The sequence below is a fragment of the Solea solea genome, chromosome 10 (genome assembly GCF_958295425.1).
Source record: "Solea solea chromosome 10, fSolSol10.1, whole genome shotgun sequence".
Classification (NCBI taxonomy): domain Eukaryota; kingdom Metazoa; phylum Chordata; class Actinopteri; order Pleuronectiformes; family Soleidae; genus Solea; species Solea solea.
Genome location: NC_081143.1, coordinates 26,290,354 through 26,313,444, shown reverse-complemented (window position 1 = coordinate 26,313,444; position 23,091 = coordinate 26,290,354). Strand labels below are relative to the sequence as shown.

Below are 23,091 nucleotides of genomic sequence, written 5' to 3'. Positions count from 1 at the left end.
CTGGGATTGATATATGAATCTACATTGGTAGATTCCAAACTTTATTGATGACATTAAAGAGGCTACAATTGTTGGCAACAAAGATAAGTCTGGGTATTATCAATGTATTTAAGGCTCATCCTCTGTTTGGAATAAATGGAAAGTCAGATTTAAAAGTTCCCTGTGAAGACAGTTTTGCCTGTGTTTCTGGTAAACAGCAGAGCAGCGCGTGCTGTAGAGCAAGTGAGTGGTGTAACTGTAACTCTGAGTTTTAAGGAGGAAGGAAGAAGGCGGAGCTTTTGTGGTTTGAGGCAGACACACACACACACACACACAGTTATGTTGCATGTTTTTCTGCGTCTGCCTGGAACAATAAGTGGTTTATTTACATTTCTCTCGTACGTTCTCTCGTACATCTCTCTCGTATAACTCTTTAATCATTTATATTTAAATATATATTAGGAGAAATTAAAAACCAATGTAAAGTAATCAAAAAACCATCCCATATGAGCATGTATTATATAATATATGTCCCTACAATGAGAGTAATAGCTCCATAAACAGTGTGTCACCCAAAATGTATACATTGTACATATTGTATATCATTATATATATGTTTATTAAAACTATTTTACTGCAAATCACAACAAATTTGTCTTTATTTACAGGGAATTGTATCTTTGTTACTGTATTCTCACAGGTCTCTGCACCATTTATAGTATATTACTGTATGCATGACATTGTATGCACGATACTGTAATATATATTGTATTTTACTGCAATTTCACAGTAGTTTAACAGTAAGTTCACAATGGTTTAAAAATGTATTCACTGATATTGTATTTTACTGTAAGTTACCTGTTGGCTTGAGGTATTTTCATGCACAAATGTCATATTTCACTGTAACTTCACAGAAGTTTAAGAACATTTTCAAGAAATAAATTCAGAACTTTACTGAAACATGAAAATACTGTGAAACTACTTAGTATTATGTGGACTGTACTATAAACTTTAATTAACATAATACAACATTTCAAATATGTAATACTACATTAACATCTTGTATTTTCTTTCTTTCTTTCTTTCTTTAAATTATTTTAAAATAAAAGCAGTCCATAAGTACCATTTAAAACAACTTTCAGTTTATTTTGAAATCAGGAAGCAACGTGACTTGAATTCGTCTGATCCTCGACATCAGTGACAATCACAGTGGGCAGATCTACGCCTCTCACATCCTGGTGACAGCGGCTTTTACGCAGCAAATGAGGGGGAAATCAGTCGCGCCATGCCGCTTTTTAAAAAAATTAGCCTTATGATTAATATCTTATATAATTTTTTATTTTCCATCTAAAAATCGAACCAATTTTCGGTTTAATGGGGGAAATTGACGGTGACGCGCGTTAAAAGAAAGAAGGGGTGATGTGGAAACGAAATTAGACCCAGAACATGATTGAACTAATACTTTGTTGAGTCCAAGATACGTTTAAAATGAAGAGGAGATGGATTCGCCGCAGGCTGCTTGTCTTAATCTTCACCTTCTTCATCATCCTCTACGTGGATTTTCAATTAAACACCAGCAACCCACCCAAACTCAGCGCGCCCCACGGTCCACCCTCGCCCATCCAGCAGACTCCGTCCCCGGCTGACGACGCACAGAAGCCGGCTACACACAGCATCAGCAGCACCGGTGGACACCTGACCACCGAGGACGCACCAGTTATTATTCAGCCCAGACTGAGACAGGAGGAGATCTTCATCGCTGTGAAGACCACGGGCAGATTCCACAAGACGCGTCTTGCGCTCCTTTTGGAGACGTGGATCTCCAGAACCAAGGCGCACGTGAGTTTCTTTTGTGTCTCTTTTAAAAGTCCAAAATGACTCCACGAGGAGTAAAAGTTTAACTATGACAGAAAGGTGTAAAAAGGAAGTGAATTTATTTCACCATTGGAGTTAAATGCCTATGGTAAAAGTACTGTTAGTTATATAAATGAAATTATTTTTGTTTGGACACATACATTAAGCATATATCACTGGATCCAGATCAGTATTTTTAAGATCAGATAAGAAACTCTTGTGCTCTATGAAATGAAAACATCCACTTCCTGCTGCAAAGCTGATCAATCACAATAACTGACACAGGACCCAAAACTATATATAAAATGGCATTATTATAACAGCATTTATATGGCTTTGAATTCAGGATTCAAGGATTTTTCAAACTCAGAAATGTAAGTGTTCAATCAGCATTGAAGTTAAAAGACTCGACTTCTGAAATACCACTGATTTCTTGCATTGTTACTATTATTATTATTGTGTTATGTTGCACATTCATGTGAAGAATGAGTATGTTTTGAATTGGTATTCACTTGTCTGCAATGCTCAGGTGTTTTTTGAATGATTCACATCAGTAAACCCTTGTGGTGAAGGAGCTGCTGTATTTTTGCCAGAGATGCACCAATGCTACGACATGCATTCATCTTCCGGCTGTTAGCGTTAATGTTTGTGGCGAGCCTCACTTTTTAAAACTTGGGGCAGTGCTCAATATACATTATGTCATCCATTGGATTATTTAAATGTCATTTGGTACATTCCATTTGCAGTCGGACCTTGGATTTCCAAGTAGGGAACTCGGTAGCTAATTTTACCGTTAATAGCACTTCTGTCATATTTGTTTCCCAGTAAATCAGTTGTGAGAGCACTGAGAGTTACTGTTTTGTTGTGTCCCCCCCACTTGTTTTGTTTTGGACATGTCCACTATTACGTCACAGTTCACACACAGGTGACACTGCCTTTTTTAAGTGGTATCTCAGGAGTATAGGGCGGAGCAGTTCATCCAAATTTTAAGGCCTACTGCAATTTGTCAAATCGCAGGAGACACAATATTTCTATGACCATTTTAGATAAAAAAATATTGTCCTGACCCTATGCACATCATATTCTAGAGACTGAAGAAAACATCCTTGTTTCTCACAGATCTGCACAAAACACCACACAGAAATAACCAGTGAAAATGAGAATACTTATGTCATCAAAATAATCACATTTAGATATTTATTCAAAATCGCTTCAGCCTGACTCAGGAGTTAATATATCACGGGTTTGCTTGCTAATTTTTTGTTTGCAAGAGGCTTTAAACATGGACACTTGTCCAGCTACGTTAGATTGGGTGTTCGTGTTATTTTGTCCACTTTCTTCAACAAACATAGACCTTGTATGCAGCTGAACAGCAGCATGAACCTCAGCCTCAGACGGTTCAACGTCGTCTTTAACGCACTCTCAACATCCTCATAACATTGGAACCTTCATAAAAGAGGATTTACTGCATACTTTTTAACTTACAGTAAATATGCAACAGATGAATATTACATTAAACATGTCGGTAAATAATCTTTATTCTATGTTCTAAGACAATACCACGAACAGTGGTTAATGTTTTTGGTGTTGAGAGGAAGTTTCTCATGTTTGCAGCTTCTGTCACCGTTCGATGAAATTTCAAAAGAGAAGCAAGTGGGCGGGAGAAGAGGAAGATATTGATAGATGCTGACAGTTTCTTCCTCTTTCGTATTTCAAAAGTGACACATGAGAGTTTTAGATTTGTTTCAGCTCGTTAGTTGTTTCCCCCATTTCATACACACACACACACACACAATTCTGAAAGCTTGAAGCTCATGATTTAACGTGACTCCACCGTGGTAGATTTTCATTGGTCTCACTCTAATTTCATTTTAAATCACTTTTGATTTTCTCAGACTGAACATAAATCCCATTGTTTAGCACACATTGGTGACCTTGATTACCAGTTAGTCTCACCCGTGTTGCACCTGTGCGAACACTTCAGCGTGTCAGAGTTTAGAAGAGGCCTCACGTTCGCATCTGTGCTCTGATTTTCTTTGTAGTGTTTCTCATAACTGCTTACCAAGGTGAAATGAGTGAGTTCTACTTCTTGTAGAACTGTAAATGCTATTTCTGGACACATATCACGGCCTCAGGAAGCCAAAACATACACTCACTTTTGACAGCCACGTGTTGAACACATGATCACATCAGAGTTTATTTGATGCTCTGTGAGACGTGAACAGATAATAGCTGTGTGTTGTTTTGCTGGGAGTTTTCAGTTATTTCAGTTGAAATGTGTCGAAGTTTAACTTAAAGGAAAAATGCACGTTTGTATTTCCATCAACTTCCATAAAGTGACTATTGGGAGTTAGGAAGGCACAACTTGATGATGTAAATAAATAAATGTCAATAGCTGCTGATATATGGTAGAGTTTTGTTGCTGCTTCCGTTTGTCATTGTAATAATATTTGCGTCTTGCATTAAGCTGCATCAGTCCACTCATTCCTCCTCTCGCCCACTATCTGTATCCAGTGTTCTCCATTTTTCCAGTATAGCAAAATGCAGAAATGGGAGAGCTGTTTCTAAACCTAATTAAGTTTTTTTTTGTTAAATGCTCTTGCATTTGTTCTTTGTGTTTAGAGTTCTCTTTGATACCTACCTCTCCCTCTTTCTGTCCCCCTTTTTTCCTTTCACCCCAACCTGTCTAGGCAGATGGCCGCACATCTTTGAGTCTGCGTCTGTCTTTCTCCACTGATGCCAATAGAGTGTGCTCATTGTGTGAATTGTTGGGTTTCCCTGCTCTCTATAATGTTGTCTACTGTATGTACAGTGCCTTGAGATAATGTATGTTGTGATGCGGTGCTACGTTGAATAATATAATATGACAAAAAGGTAAGCACACATCCCGAAACAGCCCTGTCTATACAACAAAACAAGGATGCATAAAGGTGCCATCTCTCTCCATAACCTTAACAATGGCTAATTAATGCCTAACCCTTACCTTAACCTAACTGGAAGGTTGTAACTCATTCTTTAGAAATGAGGTTTGGTAACAAAAACACACACACACACACACACACACACACACACACACAGACAGGAAGCCGCGCAGGCAGGTTGTCTGGACTGAGGGGAAGCAGTCACTGCGAGGCAACACTGTTAACAATACTGAAAAGGAAGCAGGTCATAGAACAGGAAGTGAAGAGTGCCAGAATGAGCACACACACACATTCATACACAATCACCCGCTCACTTTGTCCATCTCACAAGGTGAAAAGTCATTACTAGAAAAGCACTCGGCCGAGTTTTGGATTCACTTTACCACCAGAATGTAATTATTTCTTCCATGGGCTGAAACGTACATTCACAGAAACATTCAACATCAACATTAATAATAAATCGCAAAAACATATACAGTAACCTTCTCTGTGGAGGTTAATCAAACTGTGGTGATGTAAATTCAGCATGCTAATACTGTAAGCTTTGAATTTCAGTGCTGTTAATGCAGTGATGCTGTTTACTACAGGTTTGCTGCTGTTTAACAGTAACGTGTTACTAATTACAATAACAAAATGAAGGCTGACATGAGCAGATGTGGATTTATACCCAGCCAGCATGTCCATGTGGGTCCCATAAGGGTTACATTTACACTGATAATATGGGTCCCAAGCTGGTTTATCCATGGTTCTCATGGTGGCCCCACTTGCATTTGCCCACATGGGCTTACCATGAGCCCCACATGGAACCCACCTATGGCTGTAGCGGGTCAGGGAAGGACCCAAATGCAGTACACGAAGACAGGCAGACAGTTGGTAACGATGTTTATTGAGCACAATGTTCAGCGACAGTTCAATGAAAACCCCACGAGGAGAAGCTGGGCTCACTGGAGATCTCTGGTTGTCTGAGCTCCGTGACCGTGGAAAGCAGAGGGAAATCCTGGAGCCCAAGATGACAAGCCCACACAAGGGAGATGACAGGTCCGGTGCGGGGCTCTTTCACCACTGGAACAAGCAGGCAGGGCACAGACTGAATCCGTCAATCCGAATAACCCTGGAGAGACTAGTACTGGCGACATAGAACAACCTGGCATTGAGTGAACTGAGAGGTGAGTTTATATACTGGGTTGATTGGTGATCACAGGCAGCTGAGTGGAACAGGTGGGGAGAGTTGGACTAATGAGCAGGGAGTTGCTGGCAGGGAGGTGAAGAGAAGGAGGAGCTGGTGAGCTTAGGTGAATTAGATGATGTACCTGCTCTGGCGAGTTTCCAAGTGAGCTGAGGCGTAACGTCGCCAGACTGCCGGCCACTGATTGGTCAGAGCGGAAGAGACGTCCGACACGAGAATCAAGCCGAATAAAGCCGAACTGTAGATCAGTTAAAAACACTTAACAATCCTAAAAAACGTGGGTTAATCTCCAACAATTAACCAGGGAAATGTCTGAAATCTCAATATTTAACAGAGGAGTATTTAGCGACAGCACTGCTGATTGCGAGCGGCGGTCGACGAGCTTTATCAGACGGACTACTGCGATATATATCGATATTTTGTTTCCACAGAAAGTATCGATTTTTCAGCCGCGAGTATCGATACATTAAGTCCTATTCAAATCCTCCATGTTCTGCCTGGCACTCTGCTCGCTGCCCATTTCCCCCGTTTGCTTTTGCAGGAAGAGCGATTAGGTCAGCCAGCCGCTAGTGTTGCTGTAGAGCAGGGGTCACCAACGCAGTGCCCGCGGCCACCAGGTCGCCCCTAAGGACCACATGAGTCGCCCGCCGGCCTGTTCTAAAAATAGCTCAAATAGCGGCACTTACCAATGAGCTGCATCTAAGTTTTTTTTTGTTTCATAATCCAACAGCCTCCGGAACAGAATGCCGTTGATTTCATCCAAAAAGGTGAAAAAATTACCGAGATACAGCCCGTTGAAATCGCCCCTCAGGTATACGAAAATAGGCGCTCGAGCTCGGGCAGAGAGCGGCCCTCTGGCCCGGCCCTAAGAACCAGAGTCACTCGGGTTGGAATGGAACACTCACAAGATGTCACTAAAATCACACTGTCCCTTTAAAATCTTTCTGAAAATGATGGAATCTTATGGAATCACATTGAATCACATCGAATCACATCGTTGGCTGAGCATCGTTGGCTGAATATCGTTATATATATCGTGTCGTGAGCTGAATATCGTGTATCGTATCGTGAGATTAGTGTATCGCTACAGCCCTACTTGGGACCCATATTTGTCAGCCCAGATATAGCCCTTATGGAGCCTATGTGGATGTGCTGGCTGGATATTTGCAGGTATTTGGTCATGTTGGACAAAATGGCAGAACTGGTTACATGTTATAAGTTTATCTGCACACAACCACACCACGAATGATAAATAGTGTCCATTTTCCCGGTAACTTGAGTGAAGTGACCCTTGAAAGTTGTTATCAAGCACCAACCTGACAGCATACATGTTAGTGCTATTGATTTTCTTCTTTATGAGCCCTTTAAGCAACATTATGAAAACGATTTGAACGTCCATAAGTGCTCCATAAAATGTCTGCTTGATACCGTACCACTGAACTTCCAGCTTTATTTTTAGCTGTATGAAGACTGAGGGTGTAAATATGCTCGGGAGAGAGCTACAAGTGTGTAGGTCAAAGGTTGAATGGCCTAGTATGAAGCTACAGGAATGTGTATGTGATCAAAGGTGTAAAGAGATTCAACTGTCACGCTGAGAAATGCCAACTCATTTCACGACAGTTTGATCCTAAGCAGACGTTTTATATTCAAAAGGGATGCACTGCAGCGCTAAATCCCAGCAGAAAAACATGAATATGTGGATAAATTAGTTACTCTCCACTGGAGATGCCTCAGAATTTCCCCACAGAACACAGTTAAAAGCCAAGTAGCTGATTTGAAAGCTTGAGTCCGATTACACGGCCAAGAAACCACCGACGTATATAGATCAAAAAAAACTACATCTAGATGTATACCAATCATTTCGTACTATGGGGCAGAACAAATCTCACTTACTGGCCCTTTAACATTGTGGAAAAACAAGGTTGGATTGATGCATTTCGTTGTGATCTCTGTAAATCATCCTGCCCAGTAACCGCTGCTAGTGACAGTCCACCCTTTTTGGTTTCTGACTCCAGTTTAGAGTGAGTTTACTGCAGGTAGTTTGGTCTGAGATACGACTGGAGGAGCTGATCGCGGAGTATTCTGGGATAGAAAAGCTCACGGATGTGATGGTGGTGGTGGTGGTGGGGGGGGGCGATTGATCCGTGCATCTCATCCTCCTCCTGCTTCACCGGGGGCATGAAAAATGAAGGGCCCCCAGAGCAACAAGCGAGGGAGAGTGCAGGAGTTTGATTGGTATTAAAATGACAGAAGTGGAGATTTAGAGGTTGTTTTTATGTCACCGCAAGAGAGCGAGAGAGAGGGAGAGAGGGAGAGAGAGAGAGAGGTTGAACGAGTATTGATCGATGAAATGAAATGGGGCTGCTACAGTAAAAACCCGATGCAGTGTTTCGTTTCAACAGTGCAGCAGAACACTACTTCTTAAGGTTTTTTGTTGTTGTTGCCACAGAACATTTTTGACACACCATCCCAAATGTTACACAATTAAATATCACAGCGGCCAAACATTATGGGATAGAATGTGCCACTCCACGGTCTGCACATTTTCCCCGTCATGTCTTTATCCATCTTTTTAATTCCAAATTTAAAACATATTTATTCAGAATGCCTTTTAATACCCAGTAGTGTGGTGACAGTTATTATTATTATTATTATTTTTTAATTTTTTTATTCTTTAAATTCACTTTTTATTCCTGTGTGTTTTTATGCTTTGATTTATGTTTCATGAATTTGTTTTTACTCTCTGCTTTTGATGCTGTGTGTCTGTAATGCTTTTATTTTGTAAAGCATTTTGGTCAACTGTGGGTTGTTGTAAAGGGCTACAGAAATAAAGTACATTACATTACATTACATCTTTGCTGTTTGTGTTGTCAGCCTTGTATATGTGAGAATCTATATCATCAGAAAAGGCGACTGCTCTTCCAACTGAGCTTCCTCAGTGTCGTCCAGAAAGAAAATGATGATATAAGTAGCAATTTACTTTTCATTTTTATTTAAAGTCTACATATAATACACACTTTCCCTCTCTCTTTATATATCTATATGCATATACTGTATATAAACCTATAGTTGACTCAGTTCAAATGATTTATGCAAAGAAGTGAGCAATTGCAAAAAGTCCACCAGAGGTCAGCATTACACTATCTATCTATCTATCTATCTATCTATCTATCATCTATCTATCTATCTATCTATCTACCTACCTATCTATCTATCTATCTATCTATCTATCTATCTATCTATCTATCTATCTATCTATCTATCTATCTATCTATCTATCTACCTACCTACCTACCTACCTACCTATCTATCTATCTATCTATCTATCTATCTATCTATCTATCTATCTATCCATCCATCCATCCATCCATCCATCTATCTATCTATTGGGCTTCTTCAGTTGTCGCCTCTAAACTAGAGCTGAAACAATTACTCGATTGATCAATTACTAAATTAGTCTATTATTTTGATAATCGATTCATCGGTTTGAAGCTTTTTTCGTGATTAAAACAAGATTTCTGATTGTTTCAGCTTCTGTGAATATTTTCTTTGTGTCTTTGCTCCATACAACAAAGAAATCATTAAAAACTCATCATTTCCAGGTTTGACAAACACTGGTCAGTGTTTCTTAATGTTTTCTGACATTTTATGGACCAAACGATTACTGGATTAATCGTGAAATGAATCGACAGATCGAATAATAATCGAATATGAAGATAATCGTTAGTTGCAGCTCTACTTTAAAACTGAAGAAGCCTCGTGGTTGAGATCTTCAGTGGACATGTTTGTGTTATGTCCCATTGAGACTTAAGTTGAAATTTACAGTGTGGGGAATTAGGAGAAGTTTTATGTCAACGAGTGTCCTCACAAAGTGAGAAGTACGGGTTTATGTGTGTGACTGTGCTGTGACTCATAGTTTTAGCTCACACAGGGGAGCCTTGTTGTTGTCACATCCAGTTTGCTCTATTTAAAACTATATTGATTACGTGTGTGTGTGTGGTTGCTCAGTGATGAAGATGCTCTCAGGATCCTCTGTTGCAGATGTGGAAAAAGATGCTTATTATGTGCTGAACAAAGCTGGTGTGTTTAAAATGCTTTCTTTCTCTTTTTCCGTTTGTTTGTTTTTGTCCAGACGTTCATTTTCACAGACATGGAGGATGCTGACCTGACTTCAGAAGGTATGCTGAAATAATTCATCTAATTCACACACAACCTGATGTTATAACACAGACTGTATGCATGGTCATAGCCAAAGACGCAGAGTTATTACATTCTAGGCCATGTTGAATCCCTCAGGGCTAATTACTCAAAGACATTGGAAGTTTTAATTGCTAACATTACCTTACAAAGTCCAAAAATCCCCCTTAGCAACAACTGACCGATAGTTAAGGAGCTGGTTTAAATTATAGCGTGAGTTAGACGTGATGTTCCATGCACACAGTCCATTGTTGGCCCATTGTTGCTCCACTCCAGTCCACTGGGTGGCAGTAATTCCCTGGGAGCATGTTCCACTCCACCTGGAGTTGCTTTTCCATTAGTCAGAGCACCCGGAACCTGGCACTTTTTTTAGTACCTGCTCTGGCGAGGTTCCATGTGAGCTGAGCTGATACCAAATGGGGCGTCATCAGACTGCCGGCCACTGATTGGTCAGAGAGAGTCGTCACTGGAAGAGTCATGAGCACGACGTCCGACACAAGAATCAAAGCAAACAATGTCGAACTGTAGATCAGTTAAAAAGACTTAAAAGTCCTGAAAACTTGCGTTGATCTCCAACATTTAGCAAAGGAAACGTCTAAAAAAGCTGGCGATTGCTAACAGAAAACCACTTCACAACCCGGTCGCTCCCTGCGCTCCTGTCATGCAGGAAGTACTGAACTGATTCTGTGAACAAATCTTTTTAATGAGCTGATTCTAATGATTCAGTTACACGGAACACAACTGCTTTACACGTCACCAGTTTGTTTGTGTTGGGTATAAAATGACGTCACAGCGGTTTCATGTAGCTAATACAGCTAATGCTAACCCTGTGAGTTTTCCAGCTAACTGTGTAGCTCTTGCTAAAACGTGCTGTGTTTTATGTTTCCAAAGCTAAAGCCGTTAAATCTACATCATAAAATGACTTATACTAAACTTATATTAATATGTTAGTACTGTAAATAAGAGTATTATTTCAAACAGAGAACATCAACTGTCTCTCTCTCTCTCTCTCTCGGTCCAGGTTACAACATGGTGGTCACAGGCTGTCAGTCAGATCACAGCCAGCAGGCTCTGTCTTGCAAGATGTCTGCCGAGTACGACGGCTTCATGGCCTCGGACAAGAGGTGAGACAGATCGAGGTGCTGTGCCAATCTCAGCTACATCGGGCGATAGGCGGGGTACACCCTGGATGTTTCGCCAGTCCATCGCAGGGCCACACACACAGGGACAGACAAACAACCATTCACTCTCACACTCACGGTCAATTTAGAGTGTTCAATTTACCTATCCCCACATTGCATGTTTTTGGACTGTGGGAGGAAGCCGGAGAACCCGGAGAGAACCCACGCACACACGGGGAGAACACGCAAACTCCATGCAGAAAGGTCCTTGTTCCAACCGGGGCTCGAACCTGGGTCTTCTCGCTGCAAGGCGAGAGTGCTAACCACTACCCCACCCTGTGACCCTGATAGAAGGTGTTAAATAAAAATAACTGAATACAAAGGCAGAGTTAGATGCACTAAAACACAGGGAGCAAGATCACAGACCACAAGTAAACAGCAAAACTAAAGAGATGAGGAGCACGGAGACTAAATACAAAAGGAAGGCGGGCTAATTACACTCAAGTGGACTCAGGTGTATCACATCAGGGCTGGGCAGACAATCAAGGAAACTACAAAACTACAAAATAAAACAATAAGAAAGGTCAGGAAAACAGAAAACCAGAAACAAAGATCCAAACTCAGAGTCAATGAAAACCACAGCAAGAGCAAGTACAACAACAAAAATAAATATTATAACGAAACAAACCTGGAAAACCCAGAGAGATGGCAGTCCACCAACAACAAAGAACAACAGCTTTTCCATCGCAGCTTCATTTTCAACCAAACGTGTGAAGTAACACAAGCAGGAAATGATAGAAAACAATCACACTGGACCTACATGTCTGAGAAATAAAGTGTTAGAAAGTGTAAGAAATAGAATTTCCAAGTATTGTGATTTGACCTTTGGTAACGATGCCTGAACAAGGTATAGAAAAACATTCCTGTAAAAAAGTAAGACAAGTCTTTCATGGAGCTTCCTCCAGTGATTCAGATGTAACAAATGTAAAAACAACATGGGGTTTATGCGAGGAGGCCAGAACTCCTAAAATTCCATTTTTCTCTTGTACTCTTGTCCGTTGCTCTTCAGGTGGTTTTGCCACGTGGACGATGACAACTACGTGAACCTGGGAGCCCTGCTCTCTCTGCTCTCAGCCTTCCCCCAACAGAGGGACATCTACGTGGGCAAACCGAGCCTGGACAAGCCCATCACTGCTCATGAACTTCTGGAGGGCAACGCAACGGTACCGTCCCTTGGTGTTGATTCAAATGTCCCATATTACCGCCATATGAACCTCGCGGTTTACTCGGAAAGGTTTAGAAAAGAAGAAGCTTCAACCACTTAGAACAAGGCCCTGAATTTGCGATTGGTTTGAGCAGATTAATTAAACCTCTCGTCCGACCTGGCAGGGCTACGCTATGCTTTGTGTCTCTGCTCTTGTGATGATAGTTAAAATTTGTCCATTTTCATGTAAGAGAAATACACGTCAAGAGTCAGAGTTTCCAATGAGCAGTTATATTTAGTTCTTGGCCGTGTGGTGAAGCCTCTGAAGCAGCATTTATACCACAACACTCCCCTGAAACACAGGCTGAATTTAATTTATGTGCACCGATAACTCCTCAAGGCAGGGTGACCCCTCTGAGATACATTACTGTCTTGGATGTGACTCCGCAGATTAATTCTTTTTCTAGCTGTGCAGTCGTCTGAGATTCTTTCTCCTTTTTTTTTTATCTCCACCGTGACTTCCTTCCTTCTTTCCTTCCTTCTGCTTTCTTTTCACTGATAACCTTTTATTCCCGATTGGACCTCATTGCTGTCAATCACTCACTGATTCACGCGAATCCGGTCGTCTTTCATCCTCCTCTCTTGTCCACTGTTGCACTGTGGGATTTAATATCCTCTTCAACCAAACTAGTGTCCTTTGCACCTTTTCTTCTTCAAAGAAATAAAAAAAAAATTACTTTTACTAGAAGCTGCTGCTCACACACTCTCGCTCTGTATCCATTGATTTTCTGTTACTCTGGCTTCCTCCCACAGCCCAAACACATGCACACTGAGGTTAGATTATATCTGCAGCAGGCAAGATCGCTAGGACTAAAATAAAAAAAAGAGGCAGATGTACGTGCTTCATACACAACAGACGTCAATCTCTCCATCTTTAAAAGGCCAATTCTGAAGAGTCTTATTGAACTCTATTTTAGACCGCTTTTCCTTTTCTGGGTTGATTTGCAGTGTAAAGGCCGTGCGTGCATGCGCGAACAGAACGTCTGTACTTTGCATCAGCGTAATTACGTGACAGTTTGTGCTGTGGTTATTACGGTAATTTTACTCACGCTGTTGCAGTACGCCGGCGAATCTGCGTCTTTGTCAACAGAGAGGAGAGAATCGTGGAAAAAAACTTTGTTTTTGGACATTGAGACTAGAAACTCAAACAAAACACATTTTTACTTTAAATATGTTTTATACTGCTGAAATTTCAAATTTAACATGCACACTCTGGTGTTCCTGTACAACTACAGTGTTTCTTCATTTCAAATTGTAAATAACTGCCAGATATTGAAATTTATTCTGGAAAAATGGGCAAAAGCAATTAACTCACAGGACATTTTCTGGTTTAACTTTTATGGTTATGGTTAAAATAAGCAAAAAAGTCCAGACAATAGAAGAAGTAGTCGCCAACGATAGTCGTCCGAGATCGTAGCAACAAAAATAGGTTGCAAATTGCCCCCAACTTAAACTTCTATGTACTAAGTCTTGTTTGACGCCAATAAACAAAGCTTCATTTAACCTGGAAAGTGTCTCACTGACGTTTTAAAATCATTAGAATAAAGTTAGCCTAGCTGCTCGCACTGAAACAGTAAATAGGAGGCAGTTTTACGACGTCTTAAGACGATGCATACATCCAGTTCTTTCACAGATGTTTGGTTTTCTATCATGCTGAAAGGTAATTATGGAACAATTCATCAATAACGAAGAAATAAAACAATAAAAATCTTGCCTAACCCCAGTTTTAATTGGAGACTTGCTTGATCACCTCTGCTGGGAGTTCTAATATCACTGGAATAAATGTGCCATTTATATTGCTGTTATTATTTTGTTCTTCTTGCCAATTTCTATCCTTTTCCTTCACTTTGTCCATCACTCCATCTTTCCTGCCTCCCTGCCTCCCCTTTTTTCCTTTCCTCGTTGATGCTCTGCTGCTCTTAATGAACTGACACTGAGGTTTCTCTTCCTATTGGTTTTCTGCCAAAACGCAGCCGGGGCCAGGTTAGAATGCAAAATCCATTAAAAAAAATAAATAATAAAAATATGTTTCTCCTCTCAACACTGCAGATGAAATGGAAGGAGGGAAGGATGTAGTTATGAATGGATGGATGGATGGATGGGTTTTGTTCCTATGGAAAGGATTTTCTGATCTCTGAGGGATCAATGAGTGATTAGTATCGGTAGCACACACACACACACACACACAGACACACACACACACACACACACATACACACACACACACACACACACACGCACACACACACACACACACACACACAGAGTCATTTGGCTCACATGCTTTGCAGTAGGATTAATGCTCCTACTTATTCAAAGTGCATCATGATTCCACTGAGCTCTTTGAAAAGTGTGCCATCCTCTCTCTCTCCCTCTCTCTTTTCTCCCTGCACCTTTCAATCTTTCCCTCCCATTCCTTGAAGTAAATGACTCTCTTCATCTCTCGCGTGTCACATTCTCTGCCCTGATTGCACCCATTTACACTGAAAAATAGATCTTTATTTATCTTTGCTTGCTATCTCTCCCTCTCCCTCTCCTCCACTCCTCTCTTTTCTTGCCTTTCAACATTTACATCGAGGTCGAAATGGGCGACGGAGGAAAGAGGAAAAACCAAACCTCATTGGTTCCTCTCTGTCTCCATTTCTTACATTTGGCTTCTTATCTTCTTTGATTTCCTGTCACTATTGTGAGGCACAGAGAAGGAAGAAAAAACGGGGGAACAGACTTCACAATCAAACAGAAAAGAGGGGGGGGGGGTGGTTCAAAAGAAAGCAGAGGAAATTAGAGAACAGTAATGGCGTTTAAAACAAAGGGGGGTGAAAAAGTGAAGGAAAAAGATCTCGAGGAATGAAAAGGAGGAGAGAGAAAATGGGTAATGGATGCGAACAACTGCGCAGGAAACGGGGAAACAGAAGAGACAGAAATGATAATCGTAAAGAAAAGAGGACAGAAAGGAAATATTGGGAAGAAAAGGAGATTGGGAAGGAACAGAAATATAAGGAAGAAATAATGGAATCAATAGAAAAGCCTACCAAAGCAAAAGAAATGTAAATATTTGAAAAGTAATGGAATGGAAAGATATGGAAAAGCTGTTGAGGGAAGGAAATGAGAAAGGAAATCAAAAAAATAAATGGAAGTGCAAAGAAATATTTGGTTTGGAGAGACTGAAGGAAAAAACGATGACAGCACGCTATAAATTCTTACTCGACTGAAACACGTGACCTCTTTAAAAACCAGTCACAGACCCTTTGTTTATTCTGCAGCAGATAAATAAAAAGATACAGAGGAGATAAAGGACATGTGATTCATCACACAACAAACAATCAACTCACACCTGAAAAGAAACCAGAGGACAGAGACGGATGGAGATGAGAATAAGTTATATTATCTCTATTTTCCCTGATACTCACAATCACTAAATATTCACAGGTGGAGGGATAATGATAAACAGGTGAAACACATCAGGGCGGGGCAGCTAATCACAGAGGAGGGAAACTTTACAGGAAGCCGACACTGAAACAAGACACAAAGGTAATTATTTCAAAATAAAACAGGAAATAGAACACAAGACTACTCAGGATGTTACAAAAAAATACATACAAATCCTGAATATGTGCATCATGAGCCGAATCACGAACCGCTCAGTCGTATTTCAGTCACTGAGCGATTTCTGGGAACAAATATTGTTAATGAACTGATTCTAATCATTCAGTTACACCCAAAACAACACAACTGCTTTACAAGTGATTAGTTTGTGTGTTTTGTTTGCGGAGACTTTGATTATCAGGTGAGACGACCAATGATGGAGTTTCTGTGATGAGTGTAGTTGAAAAGGTTTAGTGAAGACGGCTCAGATCCGAGGAGAACTGAGACAATAACAGTTGGGCGTCCTCTTGTCATTCTGCCAGTGAATCTCAGAGTTAAGGTATATCTCTAGTTTAGAGGAGAGGAGGAGAGACTTCAGGTCAAGAAGTCTGGCGCCTTCCTCTGCTAATACATAGAGTCGACCTTGGGGAGGACTGCGTAGCTGAGTTATTGATCCTTGTGATGCCCCAGTGAAGTTAGGTTGAACAAAAGGTGTAATGAGAACACTGTCGACAGATTATGGGTGCCAGGGTTACATTTGTGATTTGCCAGTTTCAGCTGGCCTATACAGAGTTGTTAGGTTTGTGCTTAGGAATGTAAGTTGCTAATTCAATCCGTATAAGTTCCTTTAAAAAACATACTAATTTGTTCCTAGTGGCAGAAAATACCACCTACCCAAAAACTGCTGTAAAAACATTATACGTTAATATTTTTTCCACTTTAAATTAGTCTTATTATCAAATTCTCCTTGAAATGTATTTTACGGAAATGATTGTAGTTTTTTAGTTTTTCCTCGATAAAAAACCGAGTTGTGTAAACATAATGGCATTTAAAGGGTTAAAAATTCAAAAATATTATAAATATTTGATATGTATATTTCAGGGTGAAGTATCTTTAAAAGATTGACTCATTTAAAGTGGAAAAAATATTAATATATAATATTTTTACAGCAGTTTTGGGAAGGTGACATTTTTTGCCACTAGGAACAAATTAGTAAGTTTTTTTTTAATTCTGACACTGCAATTCTCCTTGAAATTTATTTTTATGTAATGTATTATAAGTTTTTCGCTGACATGTTTGTGTCACGTATAAAACAATGTCACAGCATTTCGGTGCAGCCTTGTCGAGGAGGAACTATATAGTCATAAAAAACGACCCAACGACCCAAATCTGAGCCATGCTGGAACTGTATTGTGGAAAGGCGCCATTGGATGTCTAAAATAATTTCTTTGGATTCACAAACTTACCAAACAAGGCTGCTGTCGACCAGCACTCCTGAAAGTGATGATGTTTTGGGCCAAAAACAGGAATTACTTTGTTGAATTTAACAATCTGATCTGATTTCATCTCTATATTGAAAAAGTACCATCCTCCCAAAGAGGCAATGTACTGGAGAGCTTGATGAGTTGGCGGTTGATGCTGCGTGGCATTAAAATGTTGCTGGATATGGTTCAAGTAATTGTCAATGTGTGTGTGTGTTTTCAGAGGGAGGTGCAGTTCTGGTTCGCCACAGGTGGAGCAGGTTTCTGTCTCAGTCGCTCACTGGCAGAAAAGATGAGTCCATGGGCCAGGTACTGTATTTCTGTGTGTGTGTGTGTGTGTATAGTATCTGTACCATGTGATGTGGCGCGATACAATGTGATTAATGCGCAAATCCAACAACAAATACTACTTGATAGTTGATATATTTTTGCACATCGTATAAATTTGACTACAAATTGTATTTACTTTCCATTTAAAAAAACAAACCAAACCCCTAAGTTTCTCCTTTAAAGTGAGAAAATATAAACATAATACAAATATAAAGTCGTCATATTGAATAAATACCATATTGAATGTTCCATAATAAAAAAAGTATCTTCCTTGAATTCTATTGTTTCTAGATCAAAAAATCATCGTCTATGGGGATCTATGGTCAGATAGCAGATAGTTTTGGGAAATAGTGTATTACTCATTAATATATAACAGTAATATTATTACTTTACCAAGTACAAAGTTATATAAAAGGGTAATAAGTTAGGAGAGACTGATGATTTGCGTAGAGAGACGTGTTTGCCAAGTTATAAGTCAATTCATATTACTATTGAAAGGACTGATATGTAATAAGTGATTAGAAATATTGGGTATCAGACACTGGTTATAAACAGATAATCTGTGTATTTCAGTGGCTCCCGGTTCGAGCAGACGTCCGCCACCATCCGTCTCCCTGACGACTGCACGGTGGGTTTCATCGTGGAGAGGAGACTGGGCATCTCCATGGTGAACTGTCCGCTATTCCACTCTCACCTGGAGAACCTGCTGCTCGTGAACCACAGAAGTATCCCACAACAGGTACAAGCACTTCCATGACGGATAAATTACATGCACACGTTCTTGTTGGTGTTTGTCGTAAAGCCTCTCTCTCTCTGTGTGTGTTCTCCGCCGCAGGTGACACTGAGCTATGGGATGTTTGAGAACAAGATGAACAGCATCGAGGTGAAAGGAAGATTCTCCAAAGAGGACGACCCCTCCAGGTAAGTCTGTCACTTCAGCCGGAGCTCGCCTGTGTCTGTGTGATTGTCGTACGTTCACATCAGTGGACACACCTGATTCAAATGAATGCTTCGTCACCAGGGTTTTGCAAATCTTGTTGATGAGCTGACTGAATCAGGTGTGCTGGAGCAGTGAAACATCTAAAACATGCAGGGCATTGGGTTCCCAGGACCAGGATTAAGGGAAACTCATCTTTGTATATACATTTCAATACTTACTACAATACTTTACTAAACGTGTGCTAGAACACGATTAGAACTAGTAGCACTAGTAAAAATGTTACCCTAACTCTGATAGCGGGCCTTGAAGAAGTCTTTACGTGATTTTCGTATTCCCGTAGCAGCCTCCGCATTAAAACCACTTGAAGCTCAGCTTCAGCTGTTCTCTATGGGACCGCACAGAATAGGTTTTGGACAAATGCGGCAAAAAACGTCACTTTCAGGGAAGCTCACCTTCTCTGGGAGTCAATGGAGCAGTGAGCGGGGCTTGGAAGCTGGAATTCTACATGAGGATTGGAGGAACTGTCTGAAAGGCGGAGCCAGTATTTGATTGACTCCATTGCAGAGACATACACAACAGCAGAGCCGTTTCTGCTCGTTGCATGTTATTTGACCATTTTCATTTGTACATGTACACTGTAAATAAAAACAGTATTATAGCATTTTAGTTTTACATAATTATCACATTACCTTGTTCTAGTTGTTTGTTTGCAGAATTTATGTATAAATAACTGTGACTGAAATAAGCTTCCCCTGTTCCAAAGACCAGCAACTGCCATTGATTCACATATGACAAACACAGCGGGAATATTTGAGATCAGATCCAGAATCGGACTGAAGAAACACTGGATGTGGACTCAAAAGCATGACTCGACAAAACCCTCAGTTTAAACAGAGAAACGCAACAAAAGAGGTAAAACGGCGACTAGTAAGAGATCTTAAATAAGGGCAAGGACACTCACTGGAAACATGCAGGCTAAATCCACAGGTGGAGGGATAACGAGGAGCAGGTGAAACACATCAGGGCGGGGCAGGTGATCACAGAGGAGGGAAACTTTACACCGACATGAGGCAGTGGTAATTATTTATACATGGAGAATGTCTGGAGCATCCACACAAGGTTCTCGAGGTTTCCGACTGATCTGAATAATCATTTCATAGCTTTTGGCACTGGAGTTACTTCTGAAACTACTTTCTGGGAACTGCTTTGTGTTCAGTCATCGTCCAACCTGTGTGCAGCTGTCTCGCTTTGGCATAAGACAAATCACTTCCTGTGTGCGGCAACGGAAAATTCACCGGGCAACAGAACCAGATCTGAACACTACTACAGAGAGAGGGAGTCGTGTGGAGCTGCCAGTTGTGTCAAAAATGGAAATGTGGAAATGGTTGTTTACCTGATTTAGCTCACAATAATATGGTTACAGAAATGTTATATTATGTAGAAAATTGTACTTTTCAAACCTTGAAGAAATCACATGGTATATTTCTCACAGATATATTATTAATAAATAACAGACGATTGATAAATAGTGTCCTCGCCGTCTCCTGCTGTAAGAACAAAGTGCTCCACGGTGAGCTCTTAGCGATAATGTTTCCGTTCACGCAGGACAGTCACGCCCAGCGTCGCTGCGAGTTTTACGTTAGACTTTTGTTTACTAGGTTTTGTTTTTTTCTTTTTCAAGGAAATGTGACAACGGTGATTTGTGGACGGCGTCATAAACAGATTAGGGGGCAAGATGCAAATCTTGTCACGCTGTCGCTAAAACAGTCAAACACAAATGAACAAACAAGGTCATGTTGATCAACAGCTGTAATAAATCTGTCATTAATCTGCCGCGCTGTCACCACTTTGCTCCATCAATTCTAAAGCTTTCGGCCGGTGGAAACTCTGAACTTTAAAACTGTAACAATACTGAAAAACAATATTTTGCATCTTGGATTTTGTGTATTGTTGATATTGGTATTACATTACATTACATGTCATTTAGCAGACGCTTTTATCCAAAGCGACTTACAATAAGTGCAGTTAAACATTTTGGGTACAAATAAGAGCTATTAGCTGTGGTTACATGTGCACAATATCTATATGAATGTGTTACTAAAGTAAACAACATCAACACAACTTTGTCCTCTTAAGAAAGTAGAGCAAAAACATTTTCCTGTTGTTCATTAAATAATTGACTAGAACTTCGATTTTTTTTTATCTTGGCCATAACTCCTTCATAAAAGTGACTTTTAAAGGCTCTTACCTCATTAAATGAAGTTTTATTTACTGGCATCAAACATGACTTGGTACTTTAGAAGTTTAAAGGTGTAGTCGACAACATTTCTGTTGTTATTGATCAATAATTCCGTCATAACTTTTCAGCATAGTGTAAATCTCTGCTCGTTAACTTCTGCACTGCAGTTTTCAACCCTGCGAAAATGTGACCTAATGTCTCCAGGTTGACAAAAGAAAAGTATAATATAAAGAAACTGTATCGGGTTATCAGACGCACCTGAGGAGTGTGCTTTTATCTGTGCCCGTCTGGTGGGAGGGGCTAAAGAGCCTCAAACCCTAAACATTTTAACATTTAATTAAAATGTGCAAAGAAATATCGTCACATTTAACAGCGTGTATTTAATTTGTCTTGTCTGCAGGTTCAGGACTGTCCACTGCATGCTGTACCCTCTCACCAGCTGGTGTCCTTGAACTCATCACAAGTGATGACGACTAGTTCCAGAAACAAGTGGGACGTGACTGTTGGACCTCCTGCATCAGGGACATGTTCCATCAGTGACTAGACACTCACTGATTGTCTTCCACTTTATCCGTCCACACGGTGGTCGAGTGCGGCCGCGGCCAATCCCAGCTGAGCAGAAATTACAGATGAGTTCAATGTGAGGTGGATTCAGTTTGATGGAATCTCATCAGAGCCGGGGACGGCAAGGACAAGTCTTAGACACTCTTAATGTGCGTTGATGATGTAACATGCATGAGTTTGGCTGAAGGATTATTTGTGTTAAGGTAATAATACCATGAGTTTTGTGGTAGTACGGCTATTTCCTGAAGATACCATGTAGAACCTTCTGCACATGTTCTTGCAAGAGGTCATTTTTATTCACCACTTCTTACATCGTGTATATATACGTATATATATGTATATGTATATATGTATATATACATATATATATATATATATATATATATATATATATATATATATATATACATATATATATATATCTATATAGGGGACCTTTGCTTTGATTGACTCTGTGTGTACAGTCATCCAAATGGCAGCTGATGATAATTTGACATTTTGCAAAACAGCACTTTTCTAGTCTTAATAATGACAAAACGTTGCTATAAGCTACAGTTTTTGCCAGTTTTTCACTCACACATTTCCGCCACACATCTTATCCGGCATACTCGGCTCCTGTTGGACGATACCAGCTGTCAATCACACAGGTGTCCACACCTACAGCATGTATCCTTTTATTGTTTATTGTCGAAATCATGTTCGATTGAAAAGGAACTAAAACTATTACTGTAGTCCATTAACTCCTCAGATAAATGTTTATTGTTGTAAATCATGTATCATGAAATAGGCTCATTTTCTCATTGACTTCCAGTCAAACTGACCTCTTTTTTTTGCAACTAGTGGAGTCGCCCCCTGCTGGCTATTCAGTGTATATTGTACTTGTACCGTACATAAGAAGTGGAAGACGACATCCACTTGTTATGTACGGTCTTTGATAGAATGTCGTCAGGTGTGAACACACCAGTGCTTTCCTTAAATGACAGTGTACAAAGTGAACCATATGAAAAGTGAAGCACTTATTAAAACAGATTTTTGTTGAAAAATGGAAATTAAATTGTGTTTTTTTTTTTTACACAAACCTTAATTTGATTAAAGACTGATTTATCATTGTGCATGATTTTCAAGGATCATCAATATTTTCAACAGACGATGTTTAACTCTTAGAACACAGAGCATTTATGCTGCTTTTTTCCATTACTATTTTAAAACATACGTATATACAGAGGCGTATAAGAATGTGCAATATGGAGTATCTTATATCCTTTTTTTCAGCACATCCTATAGGCAATCTGATGACAAAAGATTTTTGTTTCCATTTTCCCCAATTATATAAACGCACCTGAGCAAAAAGTCTTTAAAAATTGGATTGAATTTGGGAAAATTGGAAATATGTCGCATTTCAAAGTTCGCTCGACTTGTTTTTATGAACAAAAATAGAAGAAAAACTGTATTTTTTGTGACTACTGTCTCATCAACACATACAAAGATGAAAAAAAGCATTTTGTAAAGCCTGAAAATGTGACCTATAAGCACACACCCGTAGGATAAGAGTTGTGAATTATTCCCACTTTAAGTTACCAAGGGTGCACCTGTGGCACAGATCTGTTGATAAATTTGTGTTTGTGTTGTGTTTTATTGATTGTGTGTGT

At 40.0% G+C, this 23,091-nt stretch overlaps 1 protein-coding gene across 1 annotated transcript; it reads left to right on the top strand.

Moving 5' to 3' along the window:
* Nucleotides 1-1,253: 1,253 nt before the first annotated feature.
* mfng (MFNG O-fucosylpeptide 3-beta-N-acetylglucosaminyltransferase) lies at nt 1,254-21,791 on the top strand. The gene is made up of 8 exons (XM_058639737.1): nt 1,254-1,818; nt 10,073-10,118; nt 11,159-11,261; nt 12,328-12,481; nt 17,593-17,678; nt 18,273-18,438; nt 18,535-18,620; nt 21,279-21,791. The coding sequence occupies exons 1-8, from the start codon at nt 1,468-1,470 to the stop codon at nt 21,328-21,330; spliced, it is 1,044 nt and encodes a 347-aa protein (XP_058495720.1). The 5' UTR covers nt 1,254-1,467; the 3' UTR covers nt 21,331-21,791.
* Nucleotides 21,792-23,091: the final 1,300 nt, after the last annotated feature.

Coding starts and splice junctions, on each gene's coding strand:
- mfng (XM_058639737.1), top strand. CDS start 1,468: ATGAAGAGGAGATGGATTCGCCGCAGGCTGCTTGTCTTAATCTTCACC. Junction 12,482..17,592: donor TTCTGGAGGGCAACGCAACG/GTACCGTCCCTT, acceptor GTGTGTTTTCAG/AGGGAGGTGCAGTTCTGGTT. Junction 18,439..18,534: donor ACAGAAGTATCCCACAACAG/GTACAAGCACTT, acceptor TCTCCGCCGCAG/GTGACACTGAGCTATGGGAT.